At 53.0% G+C, this 22007-nt stretch overlaps 1 protein-coding gene across 4 annotated transcripts in view; it reads left to right on the forward strand.

Moving 5' to 3' along the window:
• The first annotated feature begins 551 nt into the window (after nucleotides 1-551).
• The window catches only part of ADCYAP1R1 (ADCYAP receptor type I), a 43031-nt gene continuing 21575 nt past the window's right edge, over nucleotides 552-22007 (forward strand). For 2 of the 4 annotated variants that reach the window (XM_047096519.1, XM_047096520.1), the window contains exons 1-5: nucleotides 552-647; nucleotides 2162-2267; nucleotides 16103-16210; nucleotides 18789-18809; nucleotides 19849-19890. In XM_047096519.1, the coding sequence (XP_046952475.1) occupies nucleotides 597-647; nucleotides 2162-2267; nucleotides 16103-16210; nucleotides 18789-18809; nucleotides 19849-19890 (328 nt within the window). In that variant the 5' untranslated portion in view covers nucleotides 552-596. The remainder of the gene's footprint in view (nucleotides 648-2161; nucleotides 2268-16102; nucleotides 16211-18788; nucleotides 18810-19848; nucleotides 19891-22007) is intronic. The other 2 variants (XM_047096517.1, XM_047096518.1) reach the window with 2 other exon arrangements.

Below are 22007 nucleotides of genomic sequence, written 5' to 3' on the forward strand. Positions count from 1 at the left end.
GGTCCAGCACCGGGAAAGGGTGAAGGCACAGAAGCGGAGAGCTCGTGCTGCATTATGGACAGGTGGTACAGAGGTGACACGTGGCCCTGCCAGCTGTATTCCATAGGTGGGAGCTTCACCGCATGCCTGCACCTGAGAGCAAGAGGGACCAAGAAATGACCCTGCTGGGTGGGCACACATGTGCCAACTAAAACTCTCAGTGGAGGGAGATAGGGGGAGACAGTCGTCCCCTGCAGAGGGGAAAGCCATCCAGACCATTCTGGTAGTCTGATGGGGGCCCGAGCCGGTATGTTCCCACTGCATCCCCAGAGCCTAGCACTGAGTAGGAGCCCAGCAGGTGTTTGTTTGATAGAAGAATAAAGAATGCATGGACAAAGGCGGGGGGTGGGTTACCCTTGGAGACTGAGAGCCTTGCTACAGGTAAGGGGGGGGGTGTCAAGAAGAAGGGCTGTCCCTGCCCCTCCTCTGCCACTGGACCCACGGGACTCATGCCTTCCTTTCTCTCTAGCCTGTAGACACCTTGGGGCTGCCCAGCGCTGCTCTGAGTGGGAGGCGAGCAGTGCTGGCCTGAGCCTCCTTCCAGATTGAGAAGCGTCATGGCCAGCATCTTGCAGGCCTCTCTGGCTGCCTTCCTCCTGCTGCCTGTGGTAAGAGCCCAGGACCCTCCCCTCTGTGATCATTTGGAGCCCCAGGCTCATCTGAACCCTCATCCCAGAGAAGAAGCTGCGTCTTTTGTATACCCTTAGCCAAGCTCAGTTCACCTGGCTGGTATCTCTGCCTGAACCCCCACTGGGCCATTCAGTGCCTTTGTGTGAATTACAAAGGGTGCCCCTTCCTCAAGACCCTGTACTCATTTGGCCAGAAATTGTGACATAATTTATAAATCTATTATGTTGGTGACATGTGTGGCAACCTTTAGAGTTGTGCAGTATACAACCTGCTTGACTGTATGCAGGAGCCCTAGTCACAGCGGCAGAAAGTATTTTGATCCCAGTCCCCAGCCCATGAGTCTCTGCTAGGTTAGAGCTCAGAAGCCTGCTCTTTGCTCATGCCTCTTCCTGAACACGGGAAGGGTCAGGGAGGAGGGTTCCTAGGCATTGGCTTCTGCCTCTCAACCTGGGAATTTAGACCAGCAGTGGATGCGCTGTTTTCGGAGCCCTGGATGCCAATCCTGCCTCTTTCCTGCCTTACTGCGTGACCACGGAGAAGCTTGCCCCTCTCCCCGGAAGCCAAAACATCTGTGAATAGTCAAGACTAGACTGGATCCTTCAACATGCCTTGTGCCTGCCTCCGTATTTGCAGACATCCCTTTGAAGAACCATCCCTGCCCCAGAGTTTTAAGTTAAAGTGATAGCATTAGAACACAGCTGTCATGATAGTAATGCATGGGCTTTGAAGTTACTTGGTCCTATGCTTAAATGTAGTACCTGCCGCTAGCTGGCTGTATGACCTTGGGCAGGAACTTTTTAATATTCTGAGTCTTGGTTTCTGCTTTTGTAAAATGTGGGCAGGACTAAATGAGAGCAGCTAGTAGGTCCCGCTGAATGCAACCACTGCTCCCTTGCCTGCCGCCCCTGGGAGTGCACCTCCTTTCTGAGTCCCCAGAGGAGAGAGAGGATGCGCTTTCTTAGCCCCTTCTCTCTCCCACCCCCTACTTGCTTCCCTAAGGCACACCAATAGCCTCAGTGGTCTCGGGAGCCAGACTGCTCTAGGTTCAGATCCTTGCTGTATGGTCTACTAAGTTGTGTGACTTCGAGAAAGTTACTTAATGTCTCTGTGCTTAGATTCACATCTGTCAAATGGAGAATGATGAAAATAGTACCTACTCTGTAGTGTTCTTGAGGTGTACATGCATATGACAGAATAACGCATGTGCATAATATAATGTTATGTGTTTGTTAATATTATTATAACACATGGAAACTGAGACCCAGGGTGGGGTGGAGTCCACTGAAGGCCACACATTGAATTGGTGAAGAAGAGCCTCAGGGAATCTGTGGTAAAGTGGAGTCCAGGGCCCCTGCTGGCCTGGAAATCTCTTTGGCACTATTCCTGCTTCTGCTCCCCATCCCTCACACACTGCCCCTGGGGCTTAGGTAAAAGGGCTTGTACATGAACCTCCCGGCTCGCTCCTACCATCCATCCCATGTGTCCCTTGCAGGTCACTGCCATGCACTCTGACTGCATCTTCAAGAAGGAGCAAGCCATGTGCCTGGAGAAGATCCAGAGGGTGAACGACCTGATGGGCTTGAATGACTCCTTCCCAGGTGAGTAGGGTGGTGAGGAAGGCTTGGCGTCCCCAGCGTATCCAGCCCAACCTTTGGAAACTGGCGTCCCAGCCTCTGGCCATTTTGTAGAGAACTGTGGAAGGTTCAGGCACCTGGGTCCTTCTGAAAACCCTTCGGGGCGAGGAGTCCTGGATCTGCTCTGGGCAGGACCCTCAGGTTTCCCTCCTCGGGGACAGCCTGCCCTGGATGTCTCATTCTGGAGGAGGCTGTTCTGGGTGGCTGGCTGTGGCCACTTCTTTCCCATGGGGGCTGGTGTCTGAGCTGGGAAGCTGCCGTTAGAGAGCTCATTAGCAAGCAGCCCGGGCCTGGTGGCAGCAGGGACACAGCTGTTGCCAGTGGCTGAGCCAGAGAGCACCTGGGCAGCCCAGGGCAGGCAATGTGGGGTCATTTCCCTCTTCCTCTGCTCACTCCATCAGAAGCCAGAGAACAAGGCTGCAGGAGGAGCCCCACTGCTGGCTGCAGTCCTTCTCCTGGGGCTGCCGTTAGCATTGTGGTGGGGTGGGGGTGGGGGGGGTGGGTACTGCTTTCTGGTGCTGGATGGGGCTGTGCGCTGCGGGACGCTTAGCAGCCAGAACTCTCTCCGTTAGATGCCAGTGACAACCCAAAATCCCTTGCACCTTTTCCAAGTGTCCTGAGGGCGTGGCATGACCCCTGGCTGAGAACCAGGGGTCTGTGTAACCCTCCCTTCCCAGCTCCCCATTGCAGATGGGACACTGAGGCCCATGGGGCCGAGGCACCCTCAGCTTCCTGAGTCCCAGTGGGGCCAGGAAGAGGGTCTTTGTGGGAGCTTGGGGATTTGGGGGTGGGGGCATCCCTGGAGGTCTTGCCGGCCTCACTTGCACCTCAGTTGCTGGAGGCTGGGCTCTCTGCCCAGACTAGAGGGCTCCACTTTTCCCTCTGGATCCTCCCCATTTATGAGGAGCTCTTCTGAGCACCATCTGTTTAAATACTTGATTAATCGGCAGCCCAGTTAAATGTAACGGTCCCTCTGGGCTGAGCTCCCTGTACAGTCAGTGAACATTAACTGGTAATGAAGCTGCTCCTGGCCATGCTGGCCTTTCCCTCTGGGCCGGGCTCTGGCTTAGCCCTAACCAAGGCCGAAAGTGTATTCTAGGCCCCGCCATCCAGGGAGGCTGAAGCAGGGGGCCCAGATGGGCACAACAGTTGCAGGAAACCAAATGAATATCTGGTCCAAGCCTTTAGTCCAGGAGATGGGAGGCGGGGAGCCCTGGGGGCAGGGACTCTTTAGACCACACAGGGGTGGGAGTGGGTATCAGGCTGAGGTGCCCTGCTTCCCAGCCCAGGGCAGGTCTCAGATACACTTGGGGTTGAACAATGAGAAGCATCCAGGAGGGAAGAGTAGAGGTGGAGGTGGGGTGGGGTGCAGGTTAATTGTACAGCAATTTGGGGAGCCCTGGGTTAGGAAAGGACATGAAGGCCTACCCACAGGGGTGTTCTTGAAGAAGAAGCATGAGTGAGACAGATGTAGCGATGGACTCCCTCCCCAGGGGCAGTGGGGGGAGGGGGTCTCACTGTCCCCCACACAGTGATGCTCAGAAGAGGGGGAAAGGAGTTCTCTGTGGGGAAGGTAGGGAAGGATTTATGGAAAAGGGGGTATTTAAACCAGATTCTTGGTTCTCAAACCTTGCTGCACATCAGAATCACCAGGAGCTTTTAGAAAAATGTACCCAAGCCACAATCCAAACCAATTAAATCAGAACCACAGCTCATTATAGTCATGATTTTTAAAGGCTCCTCAGGTGATTCCTGAGGTTGAAACCTGTAAGCTAGGCTTAGGGAGGAGCAGACACGTGATGGCAGGTGAAAGCCCAGGGATGGATGAGTGGCAAGAACATTATAGGCTGAGGGGACCCCAGCAGCAAGAGGAGGGGGAGGGGAATTGGTAACTTCCTGTATCTGGAACCCTGAATTGGAGGGGTGGGCTACAGAGAGGGGGTGGCTGGGGGTGGGCTACAGAGAGGGTCTGGCTGAGAGTCCTAGGGGCCCTGTGAGTCAGGACCCACCACAGGTCACCCTCAAAACTGGACTTGGGTGAGGGACCCCAGGTCTGTGGAAGAAATTCACTCATCCACCCACACACTCATTCATTGACTCATTCATTCATTCCTTCACTTGCTCATTTGTTTATTCATTCATTCATTCATTCATTCACTCACTCATTCATTCACTCACCCATTCTCTTATTCAGGCAGTTACTCATTTGCTCACTTACTTGCTTACTCACTCATTCATTCACTCACTCATTCATTCACTCACTCATTCATTCACTCACTAATTCACTCACTCATTCACTCTCAGTCACTCTCGTTTATTTCGTTCACCCACTCATTCACTCACTCATTCTTTCAACTCACATGATAAGCTGAAACCTTATTAAGCAAAGTCAAAAGGCAGCCAACAGGTGGAAAAGAAAAGGAGGCTGAGGGCCCAGCTGGACCACCATCTCTGTGGCCCTTTCTTTCTCTGTGGCTTAGAACATTCTCTATTAAAACGTGGGGGTGGGATGGATCATGTTAATAGTCAATACTTATATAGACTTACCCTGTGTTGTTCACTGTGCTAGTGCTTTTCTTCTCCCTCTGCAGCAGCCGAGGAGGTAGGGCCTATTATTACCCCTATTTTATAGATGAGAAAACTGAGGCACAAGGAGGTTTTATACCTTGCTTAGAGACAGTTCAATAAGATGCAGAAGTGAAACTTATATCCAGGCATTCTGTGCCCTCAACCACTGGGATACACTGCCTCGGAAGAAGGATAGGATACCCTGAGGCCTTAGCCCCCATCACCAGCCAAGTAACCTTGTGAAGGGCACTTAACACCTTCATTTTTCGGTCTGCAAAATGGAGGAGAAAATAATACCTATCAAATAAGATTATTGCACTTAGTGCCAATCGTGGAAAGTGCTAAGGGTGACATGTGACATTTGCTGAGTACTCGGCAGAGATGTATGTTATAGTTACTTAGAGTTGTCATCTTACAGTGTGGACTGCCTCTAGGGTGTCCCTCCCATCTTCTGCTAGATCTGAGTTCTGGGGAAGTGTGGAAGTCTCTGCAGCAAACAGGGCAGTGCATTTTGGAACAATCTGGAAAGGTTTTCTGGAAGACCAGAGGAGGGGCTGGGAACCAGATCCAGGCTGCAGAAGGCCGATGGAGAAGCATGGGAAGGGGAGAGAGACCTCCAGGTGGGGGATGACCCGATAAAGGTAGGAAGGGAACAGTGAGTAGGGTGGGTGGGGACCGTAACAGCTGGCACTTAAATACCAGGGGCAGCTTCTGAATCTTCCCTCGCACATCGTTGCATGGTGTAGCTCACGTAACCTCAGCCACCCATGGGCTGGGCAGAGTTTTCCCTCCCATTTTACAGCTGAGGCTCCACAGACTCACAGAAGTGAGCTTGTTAGCCCATTACCTGGTAAGTCCCGCAGCCAGGGAAGGAGGGGCCGGCGTGTGCCTTTGGTAGTTCTGGAGTCCTTGCTCTTAACCTCTACATTGTTCTGTGGCTCAGAAGAGGTGCGGAACCACACCCTGCCTTGTGCAGTGAAATATCACTTGGCAAGAGGAAGTTGTAATGAGGCTGGAGAGAGAGGTAGGTGAGGAGGGCCTTCAACGTGCCCCCAGAGGCCTGTACTTCACTTGGCTACAAAAAGGCTAAAGGGCATTTGTGTTTCTAGGGGCCAGGATAGCATGAGGCCTCAGCTTCCAGTGACCCGCTTGGCCGGGTTGTCCAGGCCCCAGCGCCAGTGCCGTGGAAGGAGAGACCCAGGAGTGTCCAGCCCGGTTCACTGCAGGCCCGTGGTCAGCAGGGGTTTTCCCCTACAAGCTGAGGTTGGGAGAACCCCTCCTCAGGGGGCTTCAGAGCATGTGGCCTCTGGGCATCTTTCTAGTGTCGAAGTTTTGGGAGAGCACCGGTCTTGCTGTCAGCAGACAGGGGAGAGTTTGCTAGCCCCTTCATTTCCCCAGTGTGTTCCATTTGAGCCTTGGGTCCTTGCGGCATCCTTGTTGTTGTGCAGCCGAGCCAGGCTGCTGGACCTTCCGATTCAGCCTGCTTGTGAAATACAGGCAGCAGTTCGTCTCTGTGCTGTGTGCAGTGCGTTAGAAACCCCGGGGGGCACTTAAAGATGCTGATATCCAGGCCCTTCCCGGGCCCATGTGATCAGCATTTGGGGACAGGGCAGGGGAGGGAAGTTATCAAAAGTATGTGTTAAAAGCCTTCAGATGATTCTACAGGATATCCAAGTTTGAGAACCATTGGTGTGGGCAGAGGATAGCATCCACGGGGTGCCCATGTCTTCTTGGATGAGGGAACAGGTCCCAGAGCACAAGCAAGCCAGGCTGGGAGCTCATTCTTAGCCAAGAGTCAGATGTAACGGAGAATTGGCAGTTGGCATGGGGTTGCCAGTCCGTGCTTGGGTGAACTGAGAGAGGCCAGCCCTCTCGCTGCACTCCTTCTTTGCCCCTCCCCTGCCCCTTCTGTCCCTAAGCGCACGATGCACTTGCAAATGGAAAAAGAAGATCTGTCGGCTTGTTCCAGTAACTGTGAGTTGTGAACTCACAGTAATGCACTGACCTGTTTTAGAAATATATTTATATGTATTTCGTATGTTTCCCCATCATCTTGTAAATCCAGTGAAGTGAGTGCATTGGAAGGAAGACACTGGTCTGCTGGAGGTGAGGTTGTTCCATGCTACCGTGCGTGTGTGGTTGGGGCTGTGGGCAGCTCCCACGAAGGCAGCTGTTTCTGGTCAAATCCTTGTCTGTCCCTGGGACACCCCAAAGAGGACATGGTAATGCACAGAGTGGCCTTCGGAGTAGAAGCCAAGGGACAGAGAGATGTAGGGGTGGGATTGGGGTAGCGGGGAAAGGTACCGGAGCTCAGCAGACAGCTGAAGAGGGTAGAAAATACAGGTCAGGCCACGGACCACTACGTGGTTTTGTTCACAGCGTCCTTGGTGTGTTTTAAAGATGTTTATTGAGACTGTTATTGAGGAGCTATATTTAATGGTTTTGTACCTCATCCTAAGCCCTGAAAGCTCAATGGGGCTTGAGACAGCACTGAGTCCAGCTCTGTCACGTGACCCAGGGAGAGGTCGAGGCTGGAGGTGGCAGTCACTGGCTGAGTCACACAGAAGGCTGGAGCCAGCTCTGGGACAGGACCCAGGTCTGCCCTTCTAGCCGGGGGGTGCCCTTTGTGCCGCAGTGCTCTTGTGCCCAGAGAGAAGGAGAAAGGACTCCTGTGCGTGGGAACGGTGTCTCCACTCTTGACAGTCCCCGGGACCCACACAGGTCACAGGCGCAGCCTGCTGGGTTGGTGGCTTTGTTCTCCTTGCTCAGCCCAAGTGGCCTGCCTGTGCAGGGTGAGTCCAGCCAGCACCTCCCCTTTGCAGGGCTGTGGGCTTCCACAGCCTGGAGGCCCTCTCTACATTTCCGTGGGCTTTTTGGGTGTGGTCCTCCTCGGGGGTCCCCCCTACTCTGGAAAAGATGGAAGAGGCCTACGGTGGCCATGGCTGGGGCAGGAGGGAGGAGGCTTGGAGGGAAGATGAGAAAGCCTGCTTGTTGCTATTCTGATCCAGTCCCTGAGGCCTGTCCTGGGTGCAAAGTGTTGCGTCCCAGCCCCCACCTCCACTCTCACCAGAAGAGGAGAGGCCCGGAGGAAGGGGGGCCACTTCAGGGCTGGGCCCAGGCTCCTCACCCCAGGAGCAATATCAGCTTCTTGACTGCACCTCCCTGCCGCTCTGAGACTGAACGGGCCCCCAGCATGAGAAGTGGAGTCTACAGGGACCCTCACCCGGAGGAAATTACTGCCCCTGTCTGACAAAGTGTTCCGTTTCTGTCCAAACTGGTTTTTCTTTAGTCTTGTAGTTCTCACACTTGAGCCTGCATCAGAACTTCCTGGAAGGCTGTTAAAACACAGAATTACTGGACCCAGCCCCAGAATTTCTGACTCAGTGGGGCTGGGTGGGGCCTGAACATCTGTATTTCTGGCAAGTTCTCTATGGTGTTCCTGGTCTGGGGTCCCTACTTCGAGAACCACTGACTTCCAGAGGGGAGGGCTGCATCTTCAGTCTCCAACCCCCGATGCCCCTTGCACTGAGATCACAGCTGGTCCCCATTTTACGGATCAGAAATATTGGCTGTAAAGTAAATTGCAGTAAATTGAATCATTTTTTACCCTTGAATTGTGTGCTAAAATGAGGGGCTTGTTCTAACAATACCCAAGCATCCTCAAAGGGAGGACGGCGTCTTTGTCTGAGTCCCTTTGGTGCCCCTGGTCTCATGGGTTTTGAGCACTGTGGGGAACTGGACGAAATCATCACCATGACAACCTGCGATTAGCTCCTTATTTTGTTCCAGTTGAGGCTAATGGCCCTGTGTTCTCTCTCTGTTCAGTGTGCCCAAGTGGTCTTTTCCCCTCCTGCTGTTGCAAGGCACTTCCTCTCGTTGGCTGCTTTGTGCAGTGTCTTAGTGGGAGCAGCTCCCCAAGAGTGCACAGGGCTATCCCCTGGAGCAGGAAACTTGAGGTGTCTGAATTCCTCTGACGTGGTGCCATAGAGACTTTGAGTTGGGGCGGGGGGTGGGGGCGGGCAGACTGAGCCAGGAGGGCACAGGTGGACTTCGTAGAATTGGGGAACCAGAGGAAAGGTGAAGCGGGAGGCTTGGGGGCGTCAAAGCAAAGAACTCTCGCAGGGGATAGGAGCCATTCTGATTTTTGACTTCTTCTGCACGGGGGAGGAGGGGAGGGAAGCAGTGTATGATGTACTTGACCGTGTCCTCCTTGGAGCCTGCTTTCCTGGCTGCTATGTCACTAACGTCTGGTTTTCCCTATGTTTCTGGCCACCCCTCCTCCATCTTCTTTGCCAGCCCCTCCTCTGAATGCTGGCATGCCTTCTTCTGTTGAGGCCAGGCCCTATTGTCTTCCCTTTTCTTCTCTAATGCACACCGCCTCACGGGACCTGTCATCCAGGTCCGTGGCCCTACCACGCACCCCTGTGCCAACCGCTCCCTGTTCCCTGCTTCCAGTTCCGACTTCCCCTCTGCACTCTGGACTTTTATCTAACCGCCTATTTGAAATCTACCTCCACTTGGCTCTTGGCACCACCTCAAACTGAACGCGCTCCAAACGGGACTCCTGAGCCGCAGCCCAATACCCTCCACCGTTTGCTTCTCACTCGGTTCTCTCCCCTGTGGGGAATGGCGAACCTCTCTAGCCACGCAGACCCTCAAGCCAGAAATCCACGTAGCATCCTTGGTACCTCCTTCTCTTTCACTGCATTAGTCAAGGTAGCCTAGACTTCTTGCTGCAGTAACAAAAACCAAAAACCAACCAACTGAAAAAAAAAAAACCTGAAAGTTGCAGAGACTCAGCACACCAGTCTCGATTGCTTGCACACGTCATAGGCCGGTGTGATTGGCAGAGGTGGGAGGTGGGGCTTGACTCTGCACAGTCGTTCAGAGATCTGGGTTCCTTCCATCTCAGGACACTGCCACCCTCAACGTGTGGCCTCCAAGGATGCTACAGAGAAGGGAGAGGGAGAGAAAGGGCGCGGACTATGTGAGGGGAGCCTTTGAGAGCAGTTCGTCACCTCCACATACTGTTGGTGAGAACTCAGCCGCATAATGTGGATGAGTGCACTTGCCAGCCGTGTCTGGCCTGTCTGTCACCAAGCCCATCCGTTCTGCCTCCCAGCTCACCTACACAGAATGCCTTTCCATCTCCGCTGTCCTGGCTCCACATCAAGTCCCTCCGCCATCCCCTGGACTTCTGCCATATCCTAACAGACATGTCTCCATGTTTGATTTGCTGCTCTTGAAATGTATTACCTTCCCACGCAGCTGAATCAGACCATGTGACTCCTTGTGCCTCTGTGGGAGGCAAAACAATGCCCCCACCAACGATGTCCACGTCGTGATCCCCAAAGCCTGTGAATGTATTACCTTACATGGCAAAAGGAACTTGGCAGGTGTAATTAAGTTAGGGATCTTAAGATGGGGAGAGTTACCTGGATTATTCAGGTGGATCCAATATAATCACAAGGTCCTTATAAGGGAAGGAAGGAGGCGGGAGGGTCAGAGAAGGAGAGATTTGAGGATGCTTTGCTACTGGCTTTGAAGATGGTGAAAGGGGCCACAGGGCAAAGAATGTCTTGAATGTGGAATGACAAGTAGATGGACTCACCCTAGAGCCTCCAGAAGAAACGCAGCCCTGCAGACATCTCCATTGCAGTCCAGTGACGCCTATATTGGACTTTCTGACCTCCGGAACTGTAAGAAATTGGGGCAGTTAGGTCACCGAGTCTGCTTTGTTGCAGTAGCATAGGAAGGTAATTCATCATCTGAGCCTTCTTCTTAGCATTTAGCATAAAATGCAAAATGTTTGTCATGACCCCCAGACTATAAGCTCTGTGCAGGCAGAGACTAGGGCTGTTTTATTCACTCCTGTATTGCTCTGCAGCGTCTGACTCTTAACAGACACAGAGTTTCTTGAATAAACGAGAGAATAAAAGGGAAGGTAAGGGGAGAATGCGAAGAAAAAAAAAGGGTAAAAGGAGGAGGGAGAAGAGAAGGAGAAAAGGTGTTTCGGTATCCCGAACAGATGGGGATAGAGAAGCTGGATATATTCTGTGGGGGTGGGAGGAAAACGAGTTGCTGTCCTTACTTAGAGAAACTCAAGGCTCTTTCCAGAGCCCAGATCCTATCGTCCTCATCTCCCCAGAAAGGGTTTCTGGGGGGGATTCAGAGCAGGCCCCATCAGAGCCCACACCACCTCCCTCAGGGACGGGCTGAGAGGGGGAGCTGTAGAAGTGTGCATGGGCATTCTGGGAAGCCTTGATGTGGCCACTGGAGTTTCCTCCTGCCCCCAGTGGGCAGAGGTCTGTGAGCTCCCGATGGGGTCAGAGACATTCTCCCCTAAAGGAGAACTGTGTCTCTATTCAGAGCATTTCTGACATTGAATATGTGAGTTTTCCTTCTCCAGTTTTCTGTGGGCCCCAGGTGGTCTCCCTACAATTTAATTCACTTCTGATATTAACTACCTGGAGTTAGCACGGACCCTACTGTTTAAGGGTCTTAGTCTCAAGACTGCCCCCCCACCCCACCCCTGCCACTTCACACACCAATTTTGCAAATCATGAGTCCCCATGTTACACACTCTTCTGTATGACTTGACTACAAATTGGGGGTTCCCATGACCCCCTTGTCAGGTTCAATAATTTGTGGTAATGGCTCACAGAACTCAGGGAAACATGTTTACCAGTTTACTGTAAGGGATATAAATGAACAGCCAGACTAAGGGGTTCACAGAGCAAAGTCCAGAAGGATCCCAGGCGCAGGAGCTTCTGTCCCTGTGCAGTTTGGGGTGCACCACCTTCCTAGTATGTGGATGTGTTCACCAACCCAGAAACTCTTGGAACCCCATTGTTTAGGGTTTTTATGGAAGTTCTGTAATGTAGGTATGATTGACTACACCCTTGGCCATTGGTGATTAGCCCCTCCTCCTCTGAGGTTGGTGGGCGCGGCTGAAATCACGTGGTTGGTTCCCCTGGCAACCAGCCACAGCAGCCAAGAGTCACCTCATTAGCATAAACTCAGGAGTTGTTGAAAGGGGCTTATGAATAACAAAAGACAGTCTCATCCTCTTGAGGAAATTCCAAGGACTTAGGAGCTCTGCCTGGGACCTGGGACGAAGACCAAACATATAGTTCTTATTATATCATGATATTACAGTCTTCTAAGTCCAGGTACTGGGATTGGGCCCAGTTTGTGGAGCGTGTCTGGCTCTGTCACTAAAATCGAGTTACGGATTTTAGTTCTAGTCTTTCCATCTGCCCTGACGCTGTAGGAATTGCTCCTAGGACCCTTAGTCCCTGGAGGGGAACCATGCTGGGAGCCTAAGGAGGCATGAGGAGGGCTTTGATAGTGTGGCAGGCCACAGGGAAGGGTTGCACACCTTGGCAGATACCCCTTGGTAGATGTTTGTCGGGGCAATGGGGCCAGGGAGGGCAGTCCCGGACTGAGAATGCATTTCCCACCATGCCTGTGCACCTCTGGCCTCCAACCTGGGGGTCCCCTTCTCCCCTCCTGGCACCTCTGCCTGAGCCCTGTATCCTTCCCTGCCCTTCAGCCCTCAGGACTATGCTCCCTCTATTGAAAGTGGCTTGAGGGGCGCATGGGTGGCTCCGTCAGTTAGGCATTCAACTCTCGATTTTGGCTGAGGTCATGATCTCTCGGGTTCGTGAGTTTGAGCCCTTCATTGGGCTCCTCGCCCTGACAGTGCAGAGCCTGCTTGGAATTCTCTCTCTCTCTCTCTCTGCCCCTCCTGCACATGCTTGCTCTCTATCAAAATAAATAAATAAACACACACACACAAAACAAAAAGAGAAATTAGAGTGGTCTGAGACCTTGGGAATGTCAGCTGGCAGTAGCAGCTGGCACTGCCAGGGCCTAATGTTCCACATTAAGGGAACATCTGTTGGCTGGGGCTTCTAGGGCATGGGCCAGACACAGCCACACTCCACAGCCATTCCACCATCAGCATGGACCGTGGCAGCCAAAGATGTGCTGTTGGGTCTCTTTCAAGGACATGATGTCATAAGCAGCCACATGCCGGCTGGATGTCCTGCTGTGAAGGGTGGACAGGAATCGGCGATCACTGGATATTATCGGTGGTCCCAGTGAGGCCTGGGACCCTGCTCCCCTCTGGCCCCAGTGTCCTTGTCTTCTTGGTTTGTTACCTTTCAGAGTTTTCTATGGTGCTTCCAGCTCCCAAGCTTGGTCATTCCAGGAGCAGGAGACTATATGCCAACGTGACTGGGTGTGAATTCCAAAACAGTCAGATCTGAATTCTGAGAGACTGGGTTTTCTGCACTTGGAAGCTTTGGGTGCCTTCTTGTCCAAACGCCTCCCATAAGTCTGTCATGGGCCCCAACAGAGAGGCTGGGAGCACATGAGGCCAGTCCTAGAACCCTTGTCCTGGATAGTGCCTGCCCAGGCATCCTCTGTGACCTGTTGGTGGCACCCCACTGGCATTTCTCCTCACCTTGCAGGGCTCTGCTGCTTCTCCCTGCCTGGGCCTGTCTCAGGGGACTGATTCTCAGGGACACCTAATTGAAATAATGATATTAATGACAGTAACAACGGTGAACGTGCATTGAGTGAGCCTGGAGTTCTAAGAGCTTTACATGTATGAACTCATGAGTCGTCACAACAGCTCTGTGGGGTGGGACACTGTGGGTCATCCACTGGCTGTCTCTTATCTGGTAGAGAAGCCCTCTCCAAAGCCCTTATTTATAGACCCCTCAGCAGGATGTGGGTCTCTTCCTGAAACTGTATTCTGTCAGACCCCCCCCCCATGCAGCCACCTCTCTCCTCCACCTTTGTCCCCTCGTAGTAATTACATCACCACATGTACCTCTACTGACCACCTGGTAAATGTGGGATTCCCTGGGGCTCCCTCCTCCATGCCCTTCTCACTTCATGCCTCTTCCCTGGGTGAACTGCCAGGGGAAAAGTGAGGGGAAAGGGAGGGCCGGGCCTTGGGGGCCATATTAAGGACTTGAGGTGGGGTGGGCTGTATGACCAGGCTGGATCTTCCTTTTGGAAAGATCACTGTCACAGCTGTGTGGGGTGGAGGAGACTATGGCCCCAATGAAAGGTAGGTTGCCCCTTAACTAGGAGGGGGTAGGGGGATGGAGAATAGGGCATGGATTCCACAAATATTTGGAAGTCAAACCGACAGGATACGGTGTTCAGTTAGACCTGGAACAAGAAGGAGAGGGAGACACAGCAAGGGTGGTCTGTTACCGAAACCCAACTTCAGCTACCCTCTGCTCAAAAAGCCAATGGTCGAGAGATGAATTTTGATTGGAAAGGAATATAGGCTTTGTTCAGGAAGCTGGCCACTGGGGAGAAGGCAGCCTTGTCCAAAGGCCACTGGGGTGAAGGCAGCCTTGTCCAAAGGCCAACTCTGAGGTTTCTGCCTGGCCCAGAGATTTTTTTTATTTTTTAAATTAATTAATTTTAATGGTTATTCATTTTTGAGAGAGAGAAAATGAGTGGGGAGGGGCTGAGAGAGGGACAGAGGATCTGAGGCGGGCTCTGCACTGACAGCAGAGAGCCCGATGTGGGGCTCGAACTCGCAGAACTGTGAGATCATGACCGGAGCCGAGGTCACACACTCAACCAGCTGAGCCTCCGAGGCAACCCCCCCCCACCCCCACCACCAACAGGGATTTGTTTAAATGGGTATAGGGCAGTTAATCAGTTAAGGGAGTGCACTGGTCTGTTACATTTCTTGATTACATGCCCACTGGATGGTGCCAGCTATAAAGACAACATTATGGTGCTCGGAGGTTGGCCAGGTTGGTGACATGCAGAAGGGCTCTGTTCTTTTCTAAGAAAGAATGCGTGATCTACAGATTTACAAAGAGAGATTTAGCTAATTATGCGGGCTAAGGGTGCTTGCTAAAGTCTGAAGACGACTAGGTTAGCCAGAGGGTCAACCGAGGCGACGTCAAGTCTAGGTGTCTAGCTGGGGCTGAGACAGGAGATCAGGCTTTAGTAGGAGATGCTGAGTTGAGTCTTGGACATGCTGGGTTTGGATTGCCCCGGACCCTTTATGCTGGGGATATCCAGCCACGGGAGGCTGCTTTCAGGGAGTGCAGGACTCGGGACGGGGAGGTTGTCTGTGTGTAGCTCTGTCCTTAAGTCCATGAACCAGTGGTCTTGTCCAGGGTGAGAGGGGAGAGGCCAGGGCCAGGGTGGCCGCCAGCACCTGCATTCACACAGGGTCAGCAGGGCAAGCCCTGCCAGGGTGACGAGGTGGGCTGTGGGCGGCTGGTGGCCCAGGCCGGAGACATTTCAGTGGAGAGGGAGGTAGAGTCAGGAAAGGGTGGGGCATGAAGGGAGGTGAGAAAGCGGCCACAGGGAGTGCGGGAGCTGGAAGGAGAGAGAGGATGCGTGGTGGGCAGAGGGGCAGGAGGGTCTGCTGAGCCCCCAAATAATATCTGGTCGTCAAGTTCGTCATCTTTCTCTTGCTCCCAGCAGTGCATGTCTAGTGAGACCCAAATCTGGATGATTCCCAGACACCCCTCAGCCTGTCCTTGCTCCCTCCTCCCTTTCCAGCTCTCAGTATTTGCCTGAACTGGGCCTGTGTCCCCCCTGCCCCCACACTGCGTCCCTTCACAGTCCCGGGCCGTGGCCACGCAGGCCTCTGCCTGGATGCCTCTGCCCTCCTCCTTCAGGTGTCAGAGCCTTGCCATCTGGAAGGCAGGTGCGGCCCTGGAGCAGCACCCTCAGGCCAGCCAGTTCCCAGCCCTCCCCTTAGGGGCAGGGAAGGCCCACCAAGGAGGCTGAGCTGAAGCTGGCCCCCAGAGTGATAGTGGAGGCCTGGAGGACTGGGGGGAGCTGGTGCGGGATGATGGGAGGTTGCTGTAAAGACCCCCGGCCTCTCATGCTTACTGATCCCGCCCTGTCCTGTTGCTGCTCTGTTTCTCTCTTCCCTGCAGTCCTGCCAGCACCGTGGGGCTGTGGGAGATGCAAAGTCAGATGAGAGCTCCCTCCCCACCCCAGGAACTCCTAAATGTCCCAGCTCCTCTTTGAGGGGTGTTCAGGGATGAGGCTGAGCCCTGCCTCACACAGTAAGCCTCACCTTCCCTCCAGGAAACTCTTCCCTCCCACTGCAAGGGCCTGGCTCACGAGGGTGTATGTGTGCACATGTGAACTCCTGCACGTGTGCGTGTGTGTGGTGCATGTGCATGTGTGGGGCTGGGCCCCCCTCACCACGGCTCTCTTCCGCACAGGCTGCCCCGGGATGTGGGACAACCTCACGTGTTGGAAGCCTGCCCGTGTAGGGGAGATGGTCCTCGTCAGCTGCCCTGAACTCTTCCGAATCTTCAACCCAGACCAAGGTGAGTTTTCCCCTGGGACCTCTTTAGGCCTCGATTGGTCTAGTCTGCTCCCCACACTTGGGCCCCCGACCTACCTGGGACACCCTGAAGGCCGATATTCCCCACTCCAGAGCTCCCATACTGGTGGGAGGGTGAAACCACAGACCCTGGTCCACACGGGGCCACGGAGGCACCTGCAGACCGGGCCCCCAGGTCGACGTGGAGATGTGCCGTATGCGTGAGGCAATGTGCTCTCAGATGTGGGCTCCATCACTTACCCAAGTGGGGCCTGGAGCAAAGCAATTCACCCCTCTGTCCCTAGGCTGTCAAATGGGAATGTGGCATAGTGACTGGTGAATCAGTGGAGGAACGCATGTGGTAGTCACTCAGTCCAGGCCTTGACACATTTTAATGGTCAATAATGTTAGTTGGTGTTACTATCAATATACTTCATGCACGGATGCTCAGAGGCTCAGAGAGACACCCAGATATGGACACACAACAAGACACCCTTAGGCAGCTGGATGTAAGACTCTCGCCCATGTCCACACTCACATACCCACTTAGATACTGGGTATGTTGTCACAAAGAGCTCAGTTTGGGACATGTCTGTGTTTCAGGTCTTGGGGGGCCATTGATATGCTATGGAGATACTCAGGGGCCCCAGACCAATTTGAGAGTCCTAGGGGTGGGCAGTGGCTGAGTTGTATGACTCAAGACACAGGGACAGGAGGGGTGCCTGGGTGGCTCAGTCGGTTAAGCATCCAACTCTTGATTTTGGCTCAGGTCATGATCTCACAGTTTGTGAATTTGAGCCCCACGTCGGGCTCTGCGCTGATAATGTGGAGCCTGCTTGGGGTTCTCTCTCTCTCTCTCTCTCTCTCTCTCTCTCTCCCTCTCTCTCCCTCCCTCCCTCCCTCCCTGCTCCTCCTCTGCTCACGCTGTCTCTGTCTCTCTCAAAGTAAATAAACTTAAAAAAAAAAAGATGTAAGGACAGGAGGCAGAGGGGAGGGGGCAGTGCTCTGCCTAAAGGCACAAGGCCTTAATGACTACATCTCCAAGGGCGGGGGTCTGAGGAAAAGGGGATCATGCAGATCTCTTCTTTGGGGGTGAGTCTGCTGGGCTTTCCAGGCCAGTTCCCACCTTTCAGCTGGGACCTTGTAGCTCCTAAGAAAGGCTGCTGTCCAGCCAGTCCACACTGACTCTGGGAGGGGCCTATAGCCGGACCTTGGTCCTCACCCTACTCCTTGTGGCCATCAAGGGAAGCAGGGCACCAAGGTAGTAGGGGCAGGGAGAAGAAGCAGGGCTGGACTCTAGGCAGGTGATATCCTGAGAACTGGCCCACTGACTGCTGAGCCCTGGGTTGGAACCTTGTTTAGAGGAGGATGGAGGGATTAGAGGGATCTGAGTCACTTGTGTGGTCATGCACAGGACCTTGCCACCTGGCCCTCAGCTTCCTGTTTCACCTGCCTAAGGCTTAGGCCAATGTCCTTCTAGAACTGGAGAGTTCCAAGTTCCAGTCCACTAGGGAGTCTTGCCTACCTCCGTCCCCCACCCTGTCTGTGAGAGGCAGAGGCATATTTTCTTTTACTCTTGGGACTTTTACTCTACAACACCCCTGACCCTGCCCAGAGGGGAAGGGGCTTGCAGAAGGTGGCAGTATGTTGGGGTGCAAGGCCCCATGCAAAGACCACGGAAGCAGGGTTTAGCTACAATGCCCCACCTCCCCCCTGCCCCACTTCCCCTTGTGGAGCTTTCAGCCACACCTCCCACCTCCAGACCTGCCAGCCCAGGGGGAGGGTGGCAGTTGGGCTGTCTCATCCTGAAAACTGGGGGACTGGGCGTGACCCAGAGCAGGACAGGAAATGAATTTGAAAGAGGAGACAAACTCAGGAAGCGCTGGGGTGAGGGGTACCATGTGCATGGCGGGGCATCAGGTGTGGTGACCGCAGGTGACTCAGCCGCATCTCTGATGCATGCCTATGGAAACCACCTTCATCACTTCCTCCGTGCACGTATTCCTCTCATTCATCATTTACTTGAAGTTTCTAACACATCCACTTTGAGTCAGGTACCATGGCAAGACTGCTGCTTTTCAACAACAAAAAAGGCAACATGAATCAGCAGTAAATTAAAATTTTAAGATTTAAGACCTACGCACTATATCCCTCCCTCTGGCAATTGCACGATGAATGTGTTATTTACACCTGATTCTTAATGGCTCATTAAGGCAGGGCCTTTTAGCATCTCTGTTCACAAAGCTGGATCAGTGAGATTTGCCTTAAATACTTAGAAAGTTGAGAATGGCATTTCTCCTTTTGTTTTGCGGTTTCCAAGGCTGAATCTGTTCGCTGTAGTAGTTGTTGCTTTGCAGGTTATTGAAGATACAAGAGCACTGATCTCTCTCCTCCTCTCATTTTTCCTTAACTGGGTCCCGTGTCTGGCCCACCCCCAGCCTGTAGTCCTCATGGCCTTGGATCCCCAGCAGAGTCTGGGAGTAGGGAGCGGGAGAGGGAGGAAATCGACAGGACCCAGTGAGAGCAGACTCACCATTAGCCCCCTTGTTCACCTCTGTGTTGTCTCTCTTTCTCTGTTTCAGTGTGGGAGATGGAAACCATTGGTAAGAGGAACCTTGGAGAAGACAGGCTGCTGATCATCTGTCTGTCCATCTGTCCATCCAGCGAGAGCCCAGTTCTGACTTCTGGGAATGGGTGGGGGCGGAAGCAGAGGCTTATCAGAGACCAGGTTCTCCCCACACCAGCCACCTTTGGCCATCCGGGAGGTGGGGGACACAGGCAGATGGAAGGCACAGGTGCCTTGGTGTTGGGTGCTCATGGGCTGATTTGGGAGTATGAGACACACTCATGGAGGGGTTGGAAAATGAGCCTACCCGTGTGCCCAAGCATACATACAGGCCTGAATGTGTGTGAGCCCACGTAGATACTGACATCCTCGGTGGCTGTGAAGTTGAAATGTAGGGCAGGCTTGAGAGCATGGGAGACCTCGCTATGCAGCATGCAGGTGGGATAATGAGTAGGTCCGGAGAGGCTTCCTGGAGAGGGTGGCATGTCAGCTACGTGTTAAAAGCAGGACTTTGAGAAGTGGAAAGGAAACGAGGGTTCATTGCCAGCAGGGGATTCTTGATAAGAAAGGATGGAGGTGAGAATAAAGAGTCAGGAGAAAGAAAAAAAATGTCTGAGGATGAAGTCCTGGGCTCATCCAGGATGAGATAGGTTTGGGGCTGAGATGGAGGCTTGCAGACCAAAGAAGAGACCCAAGGCCAGGACCCATGTTGCTGCTCCTTGCCTTTTTCTGGAAAAGGGCCGGTCATCCTTTTCCATTCCCCTCCCAGTCCAGAGGCCCTCCCACCTTCCTGACAATATCCCGTTTCCACTTCCTGTTGCCCAGTGGGGAGAACTGAGTCATGGGCCATCATTAGCATCACGGAAATACAAAGCAAATGAGATTGATGCTAGAAGGCATGGTGTGTCAGAGCGGTGTGTGGCTGCCATGTGCGCTGAGGCCTTTTGGCCAAGACCCCACCTCTGTCATCTGGACCAGGGATGGCCTTGGGCTACCAGGGTGGAGAGTGTACCATGCATGGCTCCACACGTGGATGGCTGTGTGTGCTGACTCATGCCCACTTTTGTGCTTTGCAGGAGAGTTCGATTTCCCTGACAGTAACTCCTTGGATCTCTCAGGTGAGGTTATGGGTAAGCTGGGGCCAACCAGGGGCTGGCTGGAGGGAGGGCACCTGCTGACACGTGAGCTTGGGGGCCCCTATTCCAGGGCAGTCAGTGCCTTTCTGTGGCTGTGTGATCTTTGACAGGTCGCTCTCCTTCTCTGAAAAAGCTGTGGATTTTCTCCAGGGAAACTTGCACTCGTGTGCTCAGATAGAACATTGTGCATATAATTTCCGAGAGTGCTGATCTCTCGAAGCCTCATTGTGGACTCCCAAGTACAGATCCCCTAGATCAGATGGCCCCTGATAGTTTGGAACTTCCGAAGGTGCGGTGGTGGTTCTTGAACTTTCACTGTGATCTGTCACCTAGTGAGCTTATTAAAACTCAGATTCCTGGACGCCACCCCCAGAGTCTCTGATTTAGTAGGCCTGGGGTGAGGCCTGAGAATGTTCATTTCTAGCCAGTCTCCCAGTTGCTGCTTGATGGGCTGGTCTGGGAAGGGTGCCCACTTTGAGAACTACTGCCCTAAAATTCTGTGCTCCTATGAAATTGCTGGGGCAAAATAGCCTAGTGAAGTAGGCACAGCCACTACAAGTTTTTGACATTCTGGAGAGTACTCCATCTTCTGGAGATTTCCATCAGAACAATAGAGTGGCAAATTCGTGGAATAGTTCTTAACAAAATGGTTTATACGCTTCTGTGCCCACACTGTCTTATAAAAAGAAACAGAGAAAGAAGGAAAATAAAAGAAAGGAAATGGCTTCTACCTCTAGGACACTTTTACAAAATTGCTTTTCAAAGCAGCTTCCCTTTCCTCTTCCCACCACCCTGATGTGGGCAAAGCAGAGAGGAGATGAGGTCCAGAAATGAGAAGGGACTTGGCCAAGGCCCTGATTCCCCCAGGACATGCAGACTTTCAGTGGGACTTGGAAGGAGGTCGCCAGCCAGTAACAGCCTGACATGGATTTGCTGGAAGAAAGAATTTGGCATCAAAATGTGGGACAGAAGTGACTCCTTCTTTCCCTGGGCCTGGCAGACGTCCTCCTCATCCTGTGTCACAGGACTCCAAACTCGAGAAGCAATGGAAACCAGTAATCCCCCACTCGGGGCAGAGCTGTCTTCTATGGAAGGGGTCACCCACCCTCTGCTGCTTCCCAGAGTCCCAGGAAGTATGTTTCTGACTCTCTTGGTAAAAAAGAATTGGCCCCAGCTCTTCCAACTCAACTGGCAAGGACATGAGGTTGGAAAAGTGCGGAGGGGTTTCTGGTCTTGGTCTCTGCCCTTTCCTGCTTCCTGAGCTCCCCAGAGGTGGCCTTGGCCACAGCAGGGGGATCCTTCCAGAAACATGGGTTCTGGAGGCCCCTTTTCCATGGATGTTACCTGTTGTACACAATTTTCTGGCCCCTGAATCCTGTAAAAGAAAAAAAACATTCCCATGTGTCCTAATACACCAGGTAAGCTCCCAGAAAGCCAGTCTGGGGACAGGGGACAGCCTGGGGCCACACTCAAGTGCAGGGATGGAGGTGGAGGGGGCTGCTTGCCTTCTCCCCCTCCATGGGGTGTCTGTGGTTCACCCTTACAGACAGTCAGGAGAGGGGAGGATGAAATGAGCAATCATTAAAGGCTAAAAGGCCCCAGGCAGGGCAAAAACCAATCTAGATTCCACTCTGTAGACAGGAAATGACTCCCTCTGCTTTGGTGTCCTACAAAATGGCCTTTAAAGTCTATCAAAAGAAAATTAAAGCGCATTAGTGACAGAAAACAGACCTCTAAACCTGGGAAGACAAAAGTTTGTTTTTTTTTTTTTTTAAACTTAAATACATATCTTAATAAGATCTGGCGCTAGGTTAATGGAGGTCTGGTCCTTGTTAATTAAGCAAGCCGTGTGTCCCCTTTGTGCGGATATTGCTGCTGGAAGGCTCGCAGCTCCCCATGTATGACAGGAGCTCCTACATCACAGACACCTGAGGTGGTTACTGGACCAGAATCTGGGGGTTGGAACGCAGCGGGGTTTGCAATGATGACCTCACATCATTCTTTTCTGCCCATTGCAATTTGACAAGTGCTGATGCAGGGCCTAGGCAAGGGGCTCAGGCCTTTCCCGGGTGAGCATTTGCCAGTTCCAGAAGAGGAGG

Source organism: Lynx rufus, unplaced genomic scaffold, assembly GCF_022079265.1.
Source record: "Lynx rufus isolate CCGP_SWC_20201006 ecotype Redwood Valley unplaced genomic scaffold, mLynRuf1.p SCAF_4, whole genome shotgun sequence".
Classification (NCBI taxonomy): Eukaryota; Metazoa; Chordata; class Mammalia; order Carnivora; family Felidae; genus Lynx; species Lynx rufus.